Source organism: Notechis scutatus, chromosome 3, assembly GCF_049901735.1.
Source record: "Notechis scutatus isolate UNSWTSFEM ecotype Mainland chromosome 3, rNotScu1.2, whole genome shotgun sequence".
Taxonomy (NCBI): domain Eukaryota; kingdom Metazoa; phylum Chordata; class Lepidosauria; order Squamata; family Elapidae; genus Notechis; species Notechis scutatus.
The window spans coordinates 1,914,807-1,934,507 of record NC_142011.1 but is presented as its reverse complement, the minus strand read 5'-3'; the positions used below and the strand labels follow the sequence as shown (position 1 = coordinate 1,934,507).

At 47.3% G+C, this 19,701-nt stretch overlaps 1 protein-coding gene across 2 annotated transcripts in view; it reads right to left on the bottom strand.

Moving 5' to 3' along the window:
- CDK5RAP1 (CDK5RAP1 mitochondrial tRNA methylthiotransferase) overlaps positions 1–18,934 on the bottom strand; it is a 32,625-nt gene extending 13,691 nt beyond the window's left edge. Inside the window, exons 1-9 of one of the 2 annotated variants that reach the window (XM_087959123.1) lie at positions 18,801–18,934; positions 16,848–17,160; positions 12,430–12,533; positions 11,273–11,307; positions 9,683–9,783; positions 5,712–5,922; positions 2,121–2,241; positions 452–682; positions 275–372 (exon numbers count right to left, since the gene is read on the bottom strand). In XM_087959123.1, coding sequence (XP_087815249.1) covers positions 275–372; positions 452–682; positions 2,121–2,241; positions 5,712–5,922; positions 9,683–9,783; positions 11,273–11,307; positions 12,430–12,533; positions 16,848–17,136 — 1,190 coding nt within the window. In that variant the 5' untranslated portion in view covers positions 17,137–17,160; positions 18,801–18,934. Of the gene's footprint in view, positions 1–274; positions 373–451; positions 683–2,120; positions 2,242–5,711; positions 5,923–9,682; positions 9,784–11,272; positions 11,308–12,429; positions 12,534–16,847; positions 17,161–18,726 lie in introns of both variants that reach the window. The other variant, XM_087959122.1, reaches the window with a different exon arrangement.
- Between the last annotated feature and the right edge of the window lie 767 nt (positions 18,935–19,701).

Here is a 19,701-nt window from a genome sequence, read left to right as displayed (position 1 = left end):
AGTAGTCAGCCAATAGATGAATGTTTACAAGTTTGGATCTATGGTGTTCCTGTTCCTTGTTTTCTGTTATACAGTTCTACAATTGAGCAGTAAAGCACATGGTAACTGTGCTCTTTGTTTGCTCTGTGTGGTGCTTTATATACATTTTTAACACGAACTTCCCCAATGTTTCAGCAGAATGGGCTGCTGAAAGGGGATGCCACGTGGCTAGACCTTTTCAAGGTGCATTAAGAGCCCCTGCAGACACTCACATACACACAAACACAGATCTCACCCCCTCTTCATGGCCTCCAGGACACGGGAGCTGCCGCTTTGGGCAGGAAGGTGCACCTGTTTGCAGATATTGTGCCTTTCCCGCATGACCTCGAAGACCTGCGAAACGCAAACAGGGTTGTTATATTGGCGCGCCGCTGCCGGTGGGCGAGGAAGAGGTCAGCGGGGCCTGACCCACCTCATCCGGGAAATCTTTGGGGTGCGGAGAAGTGAAGCGGATCCTCATCTCTGGGTCCACGGCAGCCACTCGGTCCAGAAGCTCGGCAAAACGCAACCCGCCCTTTTTGGCTTTGTAGACGGTCCGGAATCCTTGCCTGAGCTCAGGTGATGCCAGGGAGTGAAACTGAACCTCAGAGTTGTCCCGGTAACTGTTGACATTCTGGCCCAAAAGGGTCACTTCTTTCACCCCCTAAGAGGAGAGGGGATAGATGAAAAGATGTATGTCAATGGCTTCCTATTTATGACCGCTGCTCTGTCCCCCAAGGCCATGCAATTCCCTTTTGCGGCCTTCTGCCAAGCCAAGTTGATGGGGAAACCAGGTTCACTTAACAAGCGGGTTTACTAACTTATCAATGGCAGCGATTCACTTAACAGCTCCGGCAAGAAAGGTTGTAGAATGGAGAAAAAACTCACTTCACAAATGTCTCACTTCACAATAAGAATATTGGCCTCAGTTGTGATAGCAAGTGGAGGACGACCTGTCAGCCCTATTGACACAACCTGTATTGCAGGCTCACTCGCTGCTCACTGCCAGCAGTTTGATTCCCACTGGCTCTAAGTAAACTTTCTCTCATTCCGAGGTCAGTAAAATGAGGACCCAGATTGTTTGGGGGCAAGAGGCTGGCTTAGAGAGGGCTGTAAAGCACCGTAAAGTGGTATATAAGCCTAAGAGCTATTGCTACCTTCTTTCCTTCCTTCTTTCCCTCCCTCCCTCCCCCCCCTTTCTTCTAAAGGTTGCTTCAGCCTTCCATCCTACCGAGGTCAGAAAAATGAGACCCAGATTGTTGGGGGCCAGAGGCTGGATCTGGAAAACTGCTTAGAGAGGGCTGTAAAAGCACTGTAAAGTGGTATACAAGCTTAAGGGCTATTGCTACCTTCTTTCCTTCATTCATTCCCTCCCTCCCTCCCTTCCTATGGTTGACTCAGCCTTCCATCCTTCCGAGGTGGGTAAAATGAGGACCCAGGTTGTTGGGGGAAAGAGGATGGCTCTGTAAACCGCTTAGAGAGCTGGGAAACAACATGAAGTGGTATATAAGTCTACAGGCTATTGCTACCTACCTACCTTCCTTTTCCTTCCTTCCTCCTTCCCTCCCTCCCGCCCTTCCTTTCTTCCTTCTAAAAATTGACTCAGCCTTCCATCATGCCGAGGTCAGTAAAATGAGATCCAGATTGTTGGGGGCAAGACACTGACTCTGTAAACTGCTTAGAGAGGGCTCTATATCTATATCTAATCTACATATCTTTCTATCTCTCTGTATCCTCTACCTACCTACCTACCTACCTACCTACCCACCCACCCATCCATCCATCCATCCATCCGTATCGTCTGTCTGTCTATCAGCTGAAGTCCACCCATCTGAAAGCATGCTGGCTGGGGAATTCTGGGGGTTGAAGTCCACAAGTCTTAAAGGTCCAAGGTTGGACACCCCTGATATAGGGTCCCCTGATATAGGGTCTCCTGTGGGACTGGACTAGAAGACCTCCAAGGTCCCTTCTAACTCTTCTGTTATTCTATTCTGGATTCCTCCACTTCCCCAGAAGGGGCTGGAAAGAACCTCTCTCTCCACCTTGAGCAGAGTTTTTAGTTGACAGGCCTGGGTCAGAGGTTCAAGTCCAAGGCCTCCTACCTGGTCTGAGAGCATCTGCACTTCCTGGAGAATGGAGGCCAAGGGCCGGCTCCGTTCGCGCCCACGAGTGAAGGGGACGATGCAATAGCTACACATGTTGTCACAGCCACGCATGATGGAGCTGGGAGAGAGAAAGCAAGCGATCGTTATGGGGACAACACAAACTGCTTTTTCAAGAGGCAAGTGGGTTGGCTTTCTGGGCTTTTTCCTTTTGAAGACGTTTCGCTTCTCATCCAAGAAGCTTCTTCAGCTCTGACTGGCTAGTGGGGAAGGATTGATATTCCTTGCAAAACAGCTGGTCATTTGCATCCTTTTGGAGGGACGTTGAGGCCACTTGGAGGTTTGTCTGTGTCCTCAGGGTTACCTGAGTGGTGCAAATGATTCTTTTTTTTTTTTAAAACAAGTTTTATTAATTTTTAAAACACACAAATTATCATTATTCATTACATGTTTAAACCTTTTTCCCTTGTAAATTTAACAAGTCAGATAAATTATGATTCTGTTTTAAACCATTTCCATATAATATACCATAACCTCTTATTCAATTTCTCTTTACTTCTCTTTACTCTTATTCAATATCATTATTATTATTTCATCTGTTTCTTTCTGACTTAGTTACCATTATTCTCATTCTATATTTCTACAAGTTTTACCAATTCTCCCCCAAAAAAGACATATACACACAACACACAAAACATAAAAAAAATATCTTTTTGGAAAGTAACTTGGACCCAGGTGTCTCTCTCTTCATGGACTTCAATTATATTCATGCTCATCTTACATATCATTACTTATTTTATTTACCATTCTAAGCCTTCTATATTAACTTCTCCACATATTTCACACTTCTTAATTCTACCTTAATTAATCATCTTAGTTTAAATCATTATATTTGTATCTTTTGTCCATTTTTATCATCCCTTTGTCTCATCCCTTATGAAAAAAAAAGAAAATCAGTTTCTCCTGAAATCATTAATCAGAGTATGATGCCTTTCTATCTCCCCCTAAGTTAATCAAATTAATCTTTAAAATAATATCTAATACCCAATCAGATTTTGCTTGGTACATTCTATCTAACTAATACATCCAACACAATTAAGTGCATAATTAGAGAATAAATCCAAATATTAAAAAGAAATACTATAATAAAAATTTTATAATAACATCAATACCATAATTTTATTAAACTCTTTAATTAAAACAATATTCTAAACCTCTCCTATTATTAAGTTTTAAAACCAATCATTTTTAAACATTTTAACATTTTAATCTCTTATCAACTCTTAAACCATTGCAATACTACCATCTCATCTTATGTACCTTGCAAAATCTTTTTTTTTAAAAAAAAAAAATTATACTTTATCCATTATCCATAAAAATTCCTTTTTTCCATTTAATTTCAAAACGTTGTAGCTTTTCTCCACCTTTTCCCTTTCTTTCTTTTCCCAACAAACCTTTCTACCCCCCTTCTTCTAGCCTCTGCCTTACCGGCTTCCCTTCTCTGTCGTATTTCTTTTCCCCTTTGTTTACAATCATCATATTGGTTTTGCACTTTATTTTTCCCTTTCTTAAATGTTTTTTTAGATCTTAAGTCCTTAAATCCTTTAGTTTTCTTCTTTTCTCTTCTTTTCTTTTCTTTCTCTCTTCCTTTTTCTGGATCAAATTCTGAGATTCATTAAAGATGGCTCCTTCCTTTCTTTCTTGTTCCTCTGCTGTCTTCATCTGTTGTAATTTTTGTTGATAATTAGTAAGCGCCATTTCTAAGAAAAGGAAAGCTTCTTCCACACCATTTCTTAGTTCCTCAACAGAAAGAGCCATTATAAATCTTTTCTTTTCTTTTCTCCTTCTTTCTTCTTACAACAACCAGAATATTCAAAAGAAAAAAAAAAGATAGAACAGTCCCAAAGTTATCAATCAGTCCAAACCAAGGCAGAGTTCTCACTTTCTCCTTCTGGGGTGATATCAATCAAAGAGAAAGAAAGTCCATAATCTGTTTAAAGTCTTGTTACAATATATTCTAGTCTTCAAATCCTTAAGGCATCTGCTCCAACAAATCTTAGCATACAAATATTTTCTTTTTAATCCTCTCTCTTCCCACTCATCGCTTAAAACCAATTTCCACCTAAAAATAGGTTTCTTAATATCCAGTTATTTATTCCGTAGGAAAAGAGGGAAAGCTATCCTTTCAGCACCTTCAAGCAGCCGCTTTTTCCTCTTCTGGCAGGTATTATTCAGAAAGTCATACTTTTCAGGAATTTTATTAAATATGTCTTACAGTCCTAGGAGCCAAGAAAAACTTTCTCCTCTCAATCACTTTCTCCACTTCCTCCTGCGCATTCTTACCCGGCTGCCAGCTTCTTTGTGGCGGCCATTACGGACCGCCGCTGCACCGTCCTGGGAAAAGGGGTTCTGCCGGCCAGGGAGGGGGGTCTGCAGCACCCCCAAACCCTTCTCCGGATCCCCTACCTTCAGCTGCCCCTGCAGGGGCAGCCTAGCTCCGCACCCGGCTGGGTCGGAGCCCCAAAAACGGCTAGCGCGGCAGGGATCGCGCAGCTCGCAAATCCCTGCCGCTCGGGCCGACAAACCGGAAGTCACAAATGATTCTTGTAGTCTGCAATTTTTGCCCTCTGGGAATCCATTCCGACTCCCACACCATTCCAAGGGTGTCCATCCCAAATTGTGTAGCTAAAAGTCTGTATAGATCCTACGCCATCCAGGTCAAGGTTGTCCCAAAGAGAAGCACCTATCTGGTTATCATCTATCTAGCTCCCATCTTTCTACCAATCCAACCTAATCTAATTCCTAATCTAATCTATTTCCATCTATCATAGCTATCTGGTTATCATCTATCTCGCTATCATCTCTCTCTTTCTCTCTCTCTCCCAATCGAATCTAATCCCTAATCTAATCTAATCTAATCCTTAATCTAATCTAATCTAAGTCAATCTATCATAGCCAACCACCTGGTTATCATCTATCTATCATCTCTCTCTCTCTACCAATTTAATCTAATCCCTAATCTGATCTATTTCAATCTATCATAGCTATCTGGTTATCATCTATCTCGCTATCATCTCTCTCTCTTTCTCTCTCTCCCAATCTAATCTAATCCCTAATCTAATCTAAATCAATCTATTATAGCCAACTATCTGGTTATCATCTATCTAGCTATCATCTCTCTCTCTCTCTCCCCCAATCTAATCCCTAATCTATGTCAGTCTATTGTGGCTAGCTCAGTCTATCATAGCTCGCTGTCTGGTTATCATATATCTAGCTATCATATCTATTTATTATCTATCTAATCCCTAATCTAATCGATTTCAATCTATCATAGCTAGCTAGTTATCATCCATCTAGTTATAGTTTCTAGTTGTCTGTCTCTCCAAGGGAGATGGGCAGTTTAGAAATATGAACTATGTATCAATTAATCAATCGATCAATCTTCACCGCCCAGAGCCCCTCCCCGAGGGAGATGGGTGATTAAGAAACAAAAACTACGTATATATCGATCAATCGATCGATCTCGGGCATTTTCCACCTTCCTGGCTCCCGGGTAGGATCAAACCAGCAACAAACCAGGTTTCTCCTTACACGAAGGCCGTGGTGGCACCAGGGTTGAGGTGGACGGGCAAAATGTCCGCGTAGGTCTCGTCCAGGGAGAGCAGGACGTTGGCCGCCTGCTGGCCGGATTCAGCCACCGTCAAGAGCCGGGGCAGGTCCCGGTAAGCGTCTGGGCCGGCCACAATGTCGACCAATTTCTCCTCTTCCAAAATTTTCTCCTTCAGCCTCTCGGCCATGCAGCCTGCAAGAAGGTGCAGAAGCGTGAGCCGAGGAGGGGAGGGGAGGGGAGGGGAGAGGAGAGGAGAGGAGATTAGAGAAGAGAAGAGAGAAGAGAGAAGAGAGAAGAGAGAAGAGAAGAGAAGAGAAGAGAATATACAAGGGAAGGGAAGAGAGAAGAGAGAAGAGAGAAGAGAAGAGAAGAGAAGAGAAGAGAAGAGAAGAGAAGAGAAGAGAAGAGAAGAGAGAACAGAATATACAAGGGAAGGGAAGAGAAGAGAAGAGAAGAGAAGAGAAGAGAGAAGAGAAGAGAAGAGAAGAGAAGAGAAGAGAAGAGAAGAGAAGAGAAGAGAATATACAAGGGAAGGGAAGAGAGAAGAGAAAAGAAGAGAAGAGAAGAGAGAAGAGAAGAGAAGAGAAGAGAAGAGAAGAGAAGAGAGAACAGAATATACAAGGGAAGGGAAGGGAAGAGAGAGAAGAGAAGAGAAGAGAAGAGAAGAGAAGAGAAGAGAAGAGAAGAGAAGAGAAGAGAAGAGAAGAGAAGAGAAGAGAGAAGAGAATATACAAGGGAAGGGAAGAGAGAAGAGAAGAGAAGAGAAGAGAAGAGAAGAGAAGAGAGAACAGAATATACAAGGGAAGGGAAGGGAAGAGAAGAGAAGAGAAGAGAAGAGAAGAGAAGAGAAGAGAGAACAGAATATACAAGGGAAGGGAAGGGAAGAGAGAAGAGAAGAGAAGAGAAGAGAAGAGAAGAGAAGAGAAGAGAAGAGAGAACAGAATATACAAGGGAAGGGAAGGGAAGAGAGAAGAGAAGAGAAGAGAAGAGAAGAGAAGAGAAGAGAGAACAGAATATACAAGGGAAGGGAAGGGAAGAGAGAAGAGAAGAGAAGAGAAGAGAAGAGAAGAGAAGAGAAGAGAAGAGAAGAGAAAAGAAGAGAAGAGAAGAGAAGAGAGAAGAGAATATACAAGGGAAGGGAAGAGAGAAGAGAAGAGAAGAGAAGAGAAGAGAAGAGAAGAGAAGAGAGAACAGAATATACAAGGGAAGGGAAGGGAAGAGAGAAGAGAAGAGAAGAGAAGAGAAGAGAAGAGAAGAGAAGAGAAGAGAAGAGAAGAGAAGAGAAGAGAAGAGAATATACAAGGGAAGGGAAGAGAGAAGAGAGAAAAGAAGAGAAGAGAGAAGAGAAGAGAAGAGAAGAGAAGAGAAGAGAAGAGAGAACAGAATATACAAGGGAAGGGAAGGGAAGAGAGAGAAGAGAAGAGAAGAGAGAGAGAAGAGAAGAGAAGAGAAGAGAAGAGAAGAGAAGAGAATATACAAGGGAAGGGAAGAGAGAAGAGAAAAGAAAAGAAGAGAAGAGAAGAGAAGAGAAGAGAAGAGAGAGAAGAGAAGAGAAGAGAAGAGAGAAGAGAATATACAAGGAAGGGAAGAGAGAAGAGAAGAGAAGAGAAGAGAAGAGAAGAGAAGAGAAGAGAAGAGAAGAGAAGAAGAAGAGAAGAGAGAGAAGAGAGAACAGAATATACAAGGGAAGGGAAGAGAGAAGAGAAGAGAAAAGAAGAGAAGGAAGAGAAGAGAGAACAGAATATACAAGGGAAGGGAAGAGAGAAGAGAAGAGAAGAGAAGAGAAGAGAAGAGAAGAGAAGAGAAGAGAAGAGAAGAGGCAGGAAATATTGATTTGGAGATGCCAGTTTCCCATCCTAGCCGCAGATTTTAACAGGTTCAACATCATGAGCTGCAGAACGGATGGAACCCCTTTGGGTCTAGCAAAGGGGGGGTGGGGAGAACCACTTTTTAATACTCCCACAGATTAAAATCCCGCGGATTAAAATTAAGAACCAGGCGAGCACCCGGAGCTGAAAGATTTCCTATTTATATGAGCCTTGTTTCAACACCTTTAATCATTACTAAGTAGATTCTTATTCATCCATTCCTTACGCCTTTGCATGTGAAGGCTTACCAAAGAAATATACTTAATTGGGAATTTATCCCACGTTTATTATTTTTATAAATGACTCAAGGAGGCGAACGTACTTAATACTCCTTCCTCCTCCAATTTTTTTTTCTCACAAGAACCCTGTGAGGTGGGTTGGGCTGGCCCAAAGTGTCACCCAACCAGATTTTGTGCCTAAGACGAGACTAGAACTCGCAGTCTCCTGGTGATTGGCCCAAAGTCACCCAGCTGGCTTTCATGTCTAAGGCAGGACTAGAACTCACCATCTCCTGGTGATTGGGCCAAAGTCACCCAGCTGGGGACTAGAACTGTTTCCTAGGGATTGACCCAAAGTCACCTAGCTGATTTTCATGGTTAAGGCAGGACTGAACTCCCAGTCTCCTGGTCATTGGCTTAATGTCACCCAGCTGGGGACTAGAATTCCCTGTCTCCTAGTGACTGGCCCAAAGTCACCTAGCTCATTTTCATGGTCAAGACAGGACTAGAACTCACCGTCTGCTGGTGACTGGCCCAAAATCACCCAGCTGGCTTTCGTGCCTCAGACAGGACTAGAACTCACCGTCTCCAGGTTATTGGGCCAAAGTCACCCAGGCGGCTTTTCTGCCTAAGGGGGGGGGGACTAGAACTCACTGTCTGCTGGTGACTGGCCCAAAATCACCCAGCTGGCTTGCGTGCCTCAGACAGGACTAGAACTCACCGTCTCCTGGTGATTGGGCCAACGTCACCCAGCTGCGGACTAGAACTGTCTCCTAGGGATTGACCCAAAGTCACCTTGCTGATTTTCATGGTTAAGGCAGGACTGAACTCCCAGTCTCCTGGTCATTGGCTTAATGTCACCCAGCTGGGGACTAGAATTCCCTGTCTCCTAGTGACTGGCCCAAAGTCACCTAGCTCATTTTCATGGTCAAGACAGGACTAGAACTCACCGTCTGCTGGTGACTGGCCCAAAATCACCCAGCTGGCTTTCGTGCCTCAGACAGGACTAGAACTCACCGTCTCCTGGTTATTGGGCCAAAGTCACCCAGGCGGCTTTTCTGCCTAAGGGGGGGGGGGACTAGAACTCACCGTCTGCTGGTGACTGGCCCAAAATCACCCAGCTGGCTTTTGTGCCTCAGACAGGACTAGAACTCACCGTCTCCTGGTGATTGGGCCAACGTCACCCAGCTGGGGACTAGAACTGTCTCCTAGGGATTGACCCAAAGTCACCTTGCTGATTTTCATGGTTAAGGCAGGACTGAACTCCCAGTCTCCTGGTCATTGGCTTAATGTCACCCAGCTGGGGACTAGAATTCCCTGTCTCCTAGTGACTGGCCCAAAGTCACCTAGCTGATTTTCATGGTCAAGACAGGACTAGAACTCACCGTCTGCTGGTGACTGGCCCAAAATCACCCAGCTGGCTTTTGTGCCTCAGACAGGACTAGAACTCACCGTCTCCTGGTTATTGGGCCAACGTCACCCAGCTGGGGATTAGAACTGTCTCCTAGTGATTGGCCTAAAGTCACCTAGTTGATTTTCATGGTTAAGGCAGGACTAGAACTCACCGTCTCCTGGTGATTGGCCCAACATCACTGAGCCAGCTTTCATGCCCAAGGCAAGACTAGAACCCGGAGTCTCCTGTTTTCTAGCCTGGTGCCCTCATCGCTAACCTGAGCTATGGAGGTGAGGCCACATCTAACTATGGGCAGCTCCAGCGTTTGAAAGACCTGGGCTAATTATCCATCCCAGCCCCAGGTTCCCCTTCCAGAAAAAGTGGGACATTCACCTACTATCCAGAGGCTCCCAGTCCAGCCCCGGAGGGTCCCCCCTCCCCGTAAGACCCTTTGCTGGGAGCGTCCCTGTTACCTAAGATCCCGATCCGCAGAGACCCCCGTGAACGTTGCCGCTTGGTCTTGAGATTTTTGAACACGTGCAGGCGATTCCAGACTGTCTGCTCAGCCTTCTCCCTGTCGAGCAACGAAACATGGATGAACCCTTGGCCGGGCCTGAAGAAGAGTCACTCAAAACTCTGCTCGGGGTAGAAGAGGGGCCCGTGGGTTCTTCCCAGCCCCTTCTGGGGAAGTGGGAAATCCAGAACGGAATAACAAAAGAATTGGAAGGGACCTTGGAGGTCTTCTAGTCCAATCCAATGCTCAAGCTGACCAGAAGAGAAGGAGCAGGGGAGACAGGATAGCAATCTTCCAATATTTGAGGGGCTGCTAGAGAGAGGAAGAGGGGGTCAAGCTATTTTCTAAGGCACCCCAAAGGGCAGACAAGGAATAGTGGACGATCTATAAGGTCCTTTCCAACTCTGTTATTCTATTCTAAATATAAAGAATGGTTACAGGAACTGGGCCTGGCTAGTCTAGGGAAGAGAAGAACCAGGGGAGACAGGAGAGCATCTTCCAATAGTTGAGGGGCTGCCCCAGAGAGGAGGTGGGGGGTCAAGCTATTTCCCAAGGCACCTTTGAAGGCCGGACAAGGAACAATGGATGGAAACTGACCAAGGAGAGATTCAACCTGGAAATGAGGAGGAGGGATTTTCTGACAGAGAACAATCAACACATGGAACAGAAGTTGTGGGAGCTTCATCATTGGAAAGCTTTCAAGAAGAGACTGGACTGCCATTTGTCAGAAAAAATGTAAGGTCTCCTGCTTGGACAGGGGATTGGACTAGGTGACCTACAAGGTCCCTTCCATCTGTTCAAAAAATATGCCTGGGTTATCCAACCTTGGAACTTTTAAGACTTGTGGACTTCAACTCCCAGAATTCCAAGACCAGCTGGGGAATTCTGGGAGCTGAAGTCCACAAGTCTTAAAGTTCCCAAGTTGGGACGCTCTTATACCATTTCAAACAAATGGTTGACCAGACTCTTCTGAAAAACCTCCAGTGATGGAACACCCACAGCTCCTGGAGGCAATCTATCCCACTGATTAATTATTCTGTCAAGAAATTTCTTAGTCCCAGGTTGCTTCTCTCCTTGTTCCGTTTCCATCCATTGTTCCTTGTCTGGCCTTCGGGTGCTTTGGAAAATAGCTTGACCTCTTCCTCCTCTCTGTGGCAGCCCCTCAAATATTGGAAGATGCTCTCCTATTTCCCCTGGTCCTTCCCTAGACTAGCCAGCCCCAGTTCCTGCAACCGTTCATCGTATCTTTTAGACTCCAGTCCCCTCATTGTCCTGGTTGCTGTTCTCTGCGCTCTTTCTAGAGTCTCAACCTCTTTTTTATAGTGTGGCAACCAAAACTAGATGCAGAATTCCAAGTGTGGCCTTACAAAGCCCTTATAAACTGGGATTAACACTTTGTGTGATCTTGATTCTATCTCTGTTTATGCAGCCTAGAACTGTGTTGGCTTTTTGGCAGCTGAAACACACTGTTGGCTCATATTTAAGTGGCCGTCCACAAGGTAAATGGTGCTGCGTATTACGATTATTTCCAAATCCAAGCAAACCTTACCTGATGGAACAGGTGACAAGCAGAACCACATCAGCCTGAAATAGAGAAGGGGCAGAAAGAGCTGGGATTATTAAACACAAACAGGGGGAGGAAGAAACATTTTTCTTCCTTCTCTGGGATTAAACGTTCCTCATCTATAGAGAGTGGGCTGCTAGCCTAAACAGAAGCCTTTAAAAGCTCCATTTAAGCAGAAAATGCAGCCTTCCAGCATTCAGACTGGGTGATAACAGGGGGCTCAGAAAAAGTTTAGCAGAATCTGTTGCTCCAAAAGTTCCAATGTGATGACACAATATTAACAACCACGAATTGAACTTTGTGTCAGCATGGAGGAGACAGGATTATTGTGTCACAAGACACAAGGTGACTCTGTCAGGATGTTGGACTGAAGAGCGGGGTCCTTGGTGCTCTCTGAGTTTGGCTGTTTTCTTGCAGATGTTTCGTTACCCAACTAGGGGGCTTCATCAACGCTAGAAGGGAGAGGAGTTTGCAGAGAAGAGGAGGAGGAGGAGGAGGGCGAGGAAGAGGAGGAGCTGGAGGAAGAAGACTGGTGGTCTTTGGTGCTGAGTTTGGCTATTTTCTTGCAGACGTTTCATAACCTGATTAGGGAACATCATCAATGCTAGAAGGGAGTGGGGAGGAAGGACGACTGAGGGGGTCCTTGGCGCTCTCTGAGCTTGCTGTTTTCTTCCAGATGTTTCATGACCCAACTAGGGAACATCACCAGGGTTGCTGCTTCCTTGATTGGAATATTCACTTCTTGGTTGTTGGACTCTAGTGGTAATAATCTTGGTGCAGCCTCTGCTCACGTGGGGGTTGAAGGCGCTTTCCAAATCAAAAGAACTACTCACAAACAAGCTAACAGTAAAAAATTGTCTAATCAAGGAACCACCAGGAACATTCCCACCAATACTGACAAACCACCAGTATATAAATGAGAGAGAAAACCCGACTCCCTTTTAGCCCAGTTCGGTCATGAAATGTCTACAAGGAAGGGGGGAAAAGCAAGCAGAGAGCACCAAGGACCCCTCAACCCCCAGATTATGCCCTGGGTCTTTCTGGGGCAGCAACCAACGAATGAGTGTCGAACTGGCACTGCTCCCACTACTCCAGCCACTGAGGCCGCTGCCGGAAAATGCCCAGCCTGGACTTTTGAGTACCTCCGCCAGGTTGCTGGTCCTCTGGTAACCACTCCGCTGGAGGATGGCCCAGGCTGTCTCCGTGTCGCTGACATTCATCTGGCAGCCGTAAGTCTCCAGATAGACTAGGAGGAAGAGGAGGAGGGAGGAAGTGAAGGAGGAAGAGGTGGAGGAGGAGGAGGAGAAGGAAGAAGAGAAGGAGGTGAAAGAGTAGGAAGAGGAGAAAAAGAGGAAGAGGAGGAGAAAGGAGGTGGAAGAGGAAGAGGAGGAGAAAGAGAAGGAAGAGGAAGAGGAGGAAGAGAAGGAGGGTGAAGGAGGAGGAAGAGGGTGAAGGAGGAGGAAGAGAAGGGGGAGGAGGGGGAATAGGAAGAGAAGGAGGTGAAGGAGTAGGAAGAGAAGGAATAGGAAGAGGAGGAGGAAGAGGTGGAGAAGGAGTAGGAGGAAGAGGAGGAGGAGAAAGAGAAGGAGGAGGAGGGGGAATAGGAAGAGAAGGAGGTGAAGGAGTAGGAAGAGAAGGAATAGGAAGAGGAGGAGGAAGAGGTGGAGAAGGAGGAGTAGGAGGAAGAGGAGGAGGAGGAAGAGAAGGAGGAGGAGGGGGAATAGGAAGAGAAGGAGGTGGAGTAGGAAGAGAAGGAATAGAAAGAGGAGGAGGAAGAGGAGGAGGAGGAAGAGGGTGAAGGAGAAGGAAGAGAAGGGGGAGGGGGAATAGGAAGAGGAGGAGGTGAAGGAGTAGGAAGAGAAGGAATAGGAAGAAGAGGAGGAGGAAGAGGTGGAGGAGGAGGAGGAAGAGGAGGAGGAAGAGGAGAGATTCCTTAAGACAGAGGGCACCGAGTAGTTGTACCTTTTATTTTTGGAGGTTTCTCCATTCTCTATATGGGTAGTCCTTGACTTACAACATTCCTTTAGTGACCGTTCAAAGTTGCAGCACTGAAAATTGGGACTTACGGCCACTTCTCACACTCACGACCACTGCAGCATCCCCATGACCACGGGATCAAAATCCAGGCGCTTGCCAACAACTATCTAGGACGACGGCAGCATCCCATACGGTCACGTGATCAAAATTCAGATACTCGACAACTGACTCGTGTTTATGACGGTCGCAGTGTCCCATGATCCCCGTTTGTGTGACAAGCGAAGTCAGTGGGGAAGCCCAGATTCACTTCACAGCCATCCCTTCACAGCTGCAGTGGTTCACTTAACTGTGTCAAGAAAATGGGAGCAAAACGTACTTAATGCCCGTCTCGCTTAGCAAGGGAAATTGTGGTCGTAAGTCAAGGACTGCCTCTAGAATTGTAAGCAGCCCCTTTGGGCCAAGACACCCCCCATTTCTCACAGAGGAGAAACCCACCCATCTAAGATAAAAGACTAGACAGCCACTTGTGTGAAATAGTATAGGTTCTCCTGCATGAGTAGTGTTGTGGTTCGCCGGCAGGTGAGGACGGCTGAGGTCTCGGAGAGCGAGGACTCAGGTGAGGGGCCTGCGTGGGATGCAGGGATGGGGCCAGGACCACCAGGGAGTGGAGTGCTGCCTTCGGAGATGGTGGAGGCTGGCAGCAGTGAGGAAGAGGACCCCGAGGAGCCTGTGCCCAGCGCATGTGTGCGCAGGGCTGCTCGAAGGAAAGAGCAGCTGCAGCAGCACGGGCGACTCGGGAGAAAGGCTGCAAGGTGATGGCCCCTCCCTTAAGGGATAAAAGCCAGCTGAGAAACAGGAGTTCTTTGCAGGAAGCAAAGAAGTTTTTGCACTCAAGCCTTGTGGGTGTTAGGAATATCTGAGTTGGTGTTTGGAGACTCTTTGATTTATTCTTTAGGAACTTTATCTGGTGTTCTTGGCAGCCTTGCAAAAATTTGGCAAGGCTCTTATTGGAACTACCGTGTGTTTCACCAACAATACGGCCTCCACCAATAGGAAGGCCGAGCATGTTTTATCGGCAAAAAATCAAATTAAGCCCCTCCCCCCAAATTAAGGCCTATATTAAACATGCGAAATGGGGGGGAATGGGGGGGCTTGCCATTAGGAAGTAGTTTTGTTGCATACCCGGATATGGTGCTGCCTGCGTTGACTTTGGCGTTGGTGGGGCACTTCGTATCAGGAGACCTTCTGCCACCGTTGCTTTCCCTTCTCCCTTGCTGCCGCGGTGTTTAGAGCAACACCACGGTGTTTCGCGCAGCCATGTGCGGCTCCTCCCTGCAACCGGAGCCCGGCGGAGACACTCGGCTTCAGGCGCTCCTGTCGCCGCCTTCCCTTTGCCTCCAAAGGCAAAGCCAATTCTTTTAAAAACGACGCCCTACTACCGTATGACAAAGCCTCCCCTGCCCGAGAGGGCAGCCCAACCCCATGCGGGACGCGAATCTCCCGGGGCCGCAGCACAGGATCGGCCCACCCCGGGAGAAGCGCCCAGCCGCCATCCCTGCCTGGCTCCGGGCAGAGCGCAAAGAGCTTCGCTTGGGGCACCTAGCGCAGCTGACAGCCGGACCCTCTGCTCATCCTGCCAGGGCCACGCCAGAGCCGTGCGGGCTGGGCAGAGCCAGGAAAGCGAGCCGCGGGTGCGCGCCCGCCTGCCAAGCAAAAGAGCCGGGCCGACCTGAGCTTGGCTTCCTTCCCAAGTCCCTCCAGCGAACCCAAAGGGGCCACTGGGAGAGGCCGCCCGTGGCAGTGATAGCGCCCACCCGTCCACGGACAGGGAGGCGAGGCGACGGCCTGCGCCACGTCCTCCTCCAAACTGAGCCCCGCCGAGTCAGCGCCTCTGCCTGATGCCCGTTCCACTGCAGCGTCTGGAGCTGCCGGCGCATTTGGAGGTGCACGGGGACAGGCTGGGCGAGGGGTGGAAAGGACGGGCGGCTTCGGGCTCTCTCCGCCGGCCAGGGAAGCAGTGCTACCATCACCTCGCCTCCCTGTCCGTGGACGGGTGGGCGCTATCACTGCCTCGGGCAGCCTCTCCCGGTGGCCCCTTTGGATTCGCGCTGGAGGGACTTGGGAAGGAAGCCAAGCTCAGGTCGGCCCGGCTCTTTTGCTTGGCAGGCGGGCGCGCACCCACGGCTCGCTTTCCTGGCTCTGCCCAGCCCATACGGCTCTGGCGTGGCCCTGGCGGGATGAGCAGAGGGTCCGGTGGGGAGGCGCTCGCTGCCTTGGCGAGAGCTCTGCTGCCGGGCAGGAGGGCCTGCCTGTCAGCTGCGCTGGGCGCCCCAGGCGAAGCTCTTGGCGCTCTGCCCGGCGCCAGGCAGGGATGGCGGCTGGGCGCTTCTCCCGGGGTGGGCCGATCCTGCACTGCGGCCCCGGGAGATTCGCCTCCCCACATGGGGTTGGGCTGCCCTCTCGGGCAGGGGAGGCTTTGTCATACCGGTAGTCAGGCGTTGTTTTTAAAAGAATTGGCTTTGCCTTCGAAGGCGAAGGGAAGGCGGCGACAGGAGCGCCTGAAGCCGAGTGTCTCCGCCCTGGCTCCGTTGCAGGGAGAGCGCCACATGGCTGACTCAAACGCCGCGGCGTTGCTCTAAACACCGCGGCAGCAAGGGAGAAGGGAAAGCAATGGTGGCGGAAGGTCTCCCGATCGAAGTGCCCCACCAACACCGAAGTCAACATCCAAGCTGTCGCTGCCCGCCCACCCGAGGTTGCAAGGGGAATTAGTCACCCCGAAAAGACGGCCTAGCCGTTTTTTGGTGGTCAAAAAAAAATAAGGCCCGGTCTTATTTTGTGAAATTAGTTGGAAGCAGCCTTTTATCTGTGAAGAAACAGGATTCGTAAATGAAACATTAAAAGGTGGTGCAACATAGGTTTGTCTCGTGTTTGCTCTCTTGGAACCAGGTTTGGGTCAGAACAAGTAGGGGACTGGACTACAAGACCTCCAAGGTCTGATTCTTCTTTCTTTCTTTCTTTCTTTCTTTCTTTCTTTCTTTCTTTCTTTCTTTCTTTCTTTCTTTCTTTTCTTTCTTTCTTTCTTTCTTTCTTTCTTTCTTTCTTTCTTTCTTTCTTTCTTTCTTCTTCTTTCTTTCTTTCTTTCTTTCTTTCTTTCTTCTCTTCTTTCTCTCTCTCTCTCTCTCTCTCTCTCCCTCTCTCATTCTCTTCTCTTCCCTATTCTCTTCTCTTCTATTTTCTTCCCATCCAACTTGACTCTTGATAACCATAAGGACAGTTTTCTTAGCAACAACAAGGACAAATTTGACCCTGTCATTCTGGGACTCTGTGACCTAACCTACAACCTCAGGATTTCCTGGTGGTCCCCCATCCATCCAAATTCAAAAACAGGTTCAACTCTGCTCGGGGCCCAGGCTGCTGTTTCATCGTGAGGGAACTGTTTTGCCGACATAAGTGAGCAAACTCACTGTGATTGCCCAGCAGGACACAGAGAGCCGACCCCCAAAAATGTCCCTATTCAAAATCAAGTCAGCGCTTGATTGTATGCAGCATTTCAGGAAAGGTGTGATGGAGCAGCCCTACTCACCTTTCTTCGGGGAACCTGCCAGGCTGGTGGGTCCAAGGTAAGGGGCGGGGTCTTCCAAGACGTCAGCTGGCAAGCGATCCTGCCCAGGAGCAGCCGATTGTAGGAAATGCTGCAAAGGGGGACCCCCAAGTAGTTTGGAGCGGAAATCTTCGAGGCTTCCTCCACCTCTTTGTTTTTTGATGGGGGTCCCAGGATCCGGACTGCAGGTCGAAAGCCAGGCCTGGAATCCCGAGCGCACGGACCGACACAGAGGCCTCGGGCGGACCAGCACACCCCGCAAAGCCAGCATCTTGGCACGAGGCCCTCCTGCTCCCTAAAGGAATGGATTAGAATGATCAGCCATCTCTTGCTAGGTGCCTTTCAAACAAAATGGTGAGGGGGAGAGACGTGTTGTTTCAAAAAGAGCTATGAATGGATTAGCCAGTCTGTCTCTCAACCAAACCTACGTTGCAGGATTGTTGTGGGGAAAGGAAGATTAGGGATGCTCTCTCCCTAAAACGTTTAGGTAGGTAGGTAGGTATGGGTGGATAGATAGATAGATAGATAGATAGATAGATAGATAGATAGATAGATAGATAGATAGATAGATAGATAGATAGATAGATAAAGATATTAGATGAAGAGAGAATTAGATGAAGAGATAGATAGCTAGATAGCTAGATAGATAGGTAGGTAGGTAGGTATAGAAGGAAAATAAAAGATAGATATAGTTGATATAGAACGAAGATAGATAGAAGGAAGATAAATAGATATTAGATGAAGAGAGAATTAGATGAAAAGATAGATAGATAAGAGATAGATAGGTATTAGATGAAGAGAGAATTAGATGAAGAGATAGATAGATAGATAGATAGATAGATAGATAGATAGATAGATAGATAGATAGATAGATAGATAGATGATAGATGATAGATGATAGATAGGTATAGAAGAAAAATAAGAGATAGATATAGTTGATATAGAACGAAGATAGAAGGAAGATAAATAGATATTAGATGAAGAGAGAATTAGATGAAGAGAGAATTAGATGGAGAATTAGATGAAGAGATAGATAGATAGATAGATAGATAGATAGATAGATAGATAGATAAGAGATAGATAGGTATTAGATGAAGAGAGAATTAGATGAAGAGATAGATAGATAGATAGATAGATAGATAGATAGATAGATAGATAGATAGATAGATATTAGATGAAGAGATAGATAGATAAATAGGGAAGAGATAGATAGGTAGATATAGAAGGAAAATAAGAGATATAGTTGATATAGAACGAAGATAGATAGAAGGAAGATAAATAGCTATAGATGATATAAAAGATAGGATAGGAGTGTAGGTACATAGGTAGATAGAGACAAACAAGAGGTAGATAGACAGGTGATAGAATTTTATCCCAACTTTTAGGTAAGGAACTTTCCTAAACCTGTTTCTTTTGCATGTTTTATATTTATATACACCTGAACACAAATATAAAAATCCACGTGTAGACATATTTGTAATATTATTAAAACTATGTATTTTACATGTACATATCATTTTGTAGTATCATACGTACATACATACACACACACAACAAAATATATATATATATCTTCTGCGCCTAAAAAGGTGGGATAAAATTGTGTGTGTTTAATGTACATGTAATATGCGTGTGTGTGTGTATAAAATTATAGTTATAACGATATACACACACGCTCTTATGCCCCCTTTATAGGCGCAGAAGGTCCCTATTCCTCCTGCCTCCTCTTTTCCCCACAACGACCCTGTGAGGTAGGTAGGCAGGCCGAAAGGTCCTGGCTTGGAGCCCCCGCCCCCCCGCCTCCTTCCATTCATTCATTCGGTCACTCATTAAATTATCATTATTATTCATTTTACCCCACCTTTTCGGGCGGAGAACACCCCTAACGCCCGCTCCCCACGTCCAGAGAAAGGGCGGAAGAGGGGCGGCTCTTACCGGGGCTGCCCGATGGAGCAGCGCCCCAAACCAGAGGCAGGAGACGGGGAGACACTAACCCACGAGCCCCAAGACGGGCGAGGACGAGCGGAGGCGCGTTTTGAGGGACGGACACCGGAAGTGCAGAAGGGACTTCCGGGGGGAGGAGCCGACTCTTCATACAATAGCGTGGCGCGGCCTCTGATCACGTGGGCGCCTCTAGCGCTGGGGGTGCAATGTCCAAAGTGTCCCCCTCGGGAAACGCTCTCCGCGGCGCAACGTTTCCGGGCTCTAACCTTCTGGCCTGCTTCCCTTTCTTTCCTTCAACCTTGGAAGGTTTAAGAGGGGTGGACTTCCTCCCTTCCCCCAAAAGACCCCAGCCAGAAATCAGTAGGACTGGAGAAGTGTTTTTCACACTTAGCCTCTCTGACATGGATGTATGGACTTCTACTCCCAGAATGCCTCAGTTGGGGGGGGGGGTACAGCAGTATTTTTCCCAGCTTGGAATTCTGGGAGTTGAAGTCCACCCATCTTAAAGGGGGCTGGGCGCTTGGAAACACTGTTATGTGCTCCACTGCCCTGGCTGATCCCTCTGGGGCTTATGGGCAGCCCCACTACATTGGCATTTGGCCCCCATTCCCATTGTGTACTACACAACATTAACCTGGATGTTGGGGTTAACCCAGGTTCTGTGTTCATACGGTGGCTTTAAAGCAGGGGTCTCCAACCTTGGCAACTTTAAGCCTGGAAGACTTCAATTCCCAGAATTCCCCAGCCAGCTTTGAATTCTGGGAGTTAAAGTCCTCCAGGCTTAAAGTTGCCATGGTTGGAGACCCCTGCTTTAAGCCACATTAAAACCCCAAGGTGAATGGGGGTGAATGCTGACCCACCAAGGAATGCCACCTGGGGCCATACATTGTGT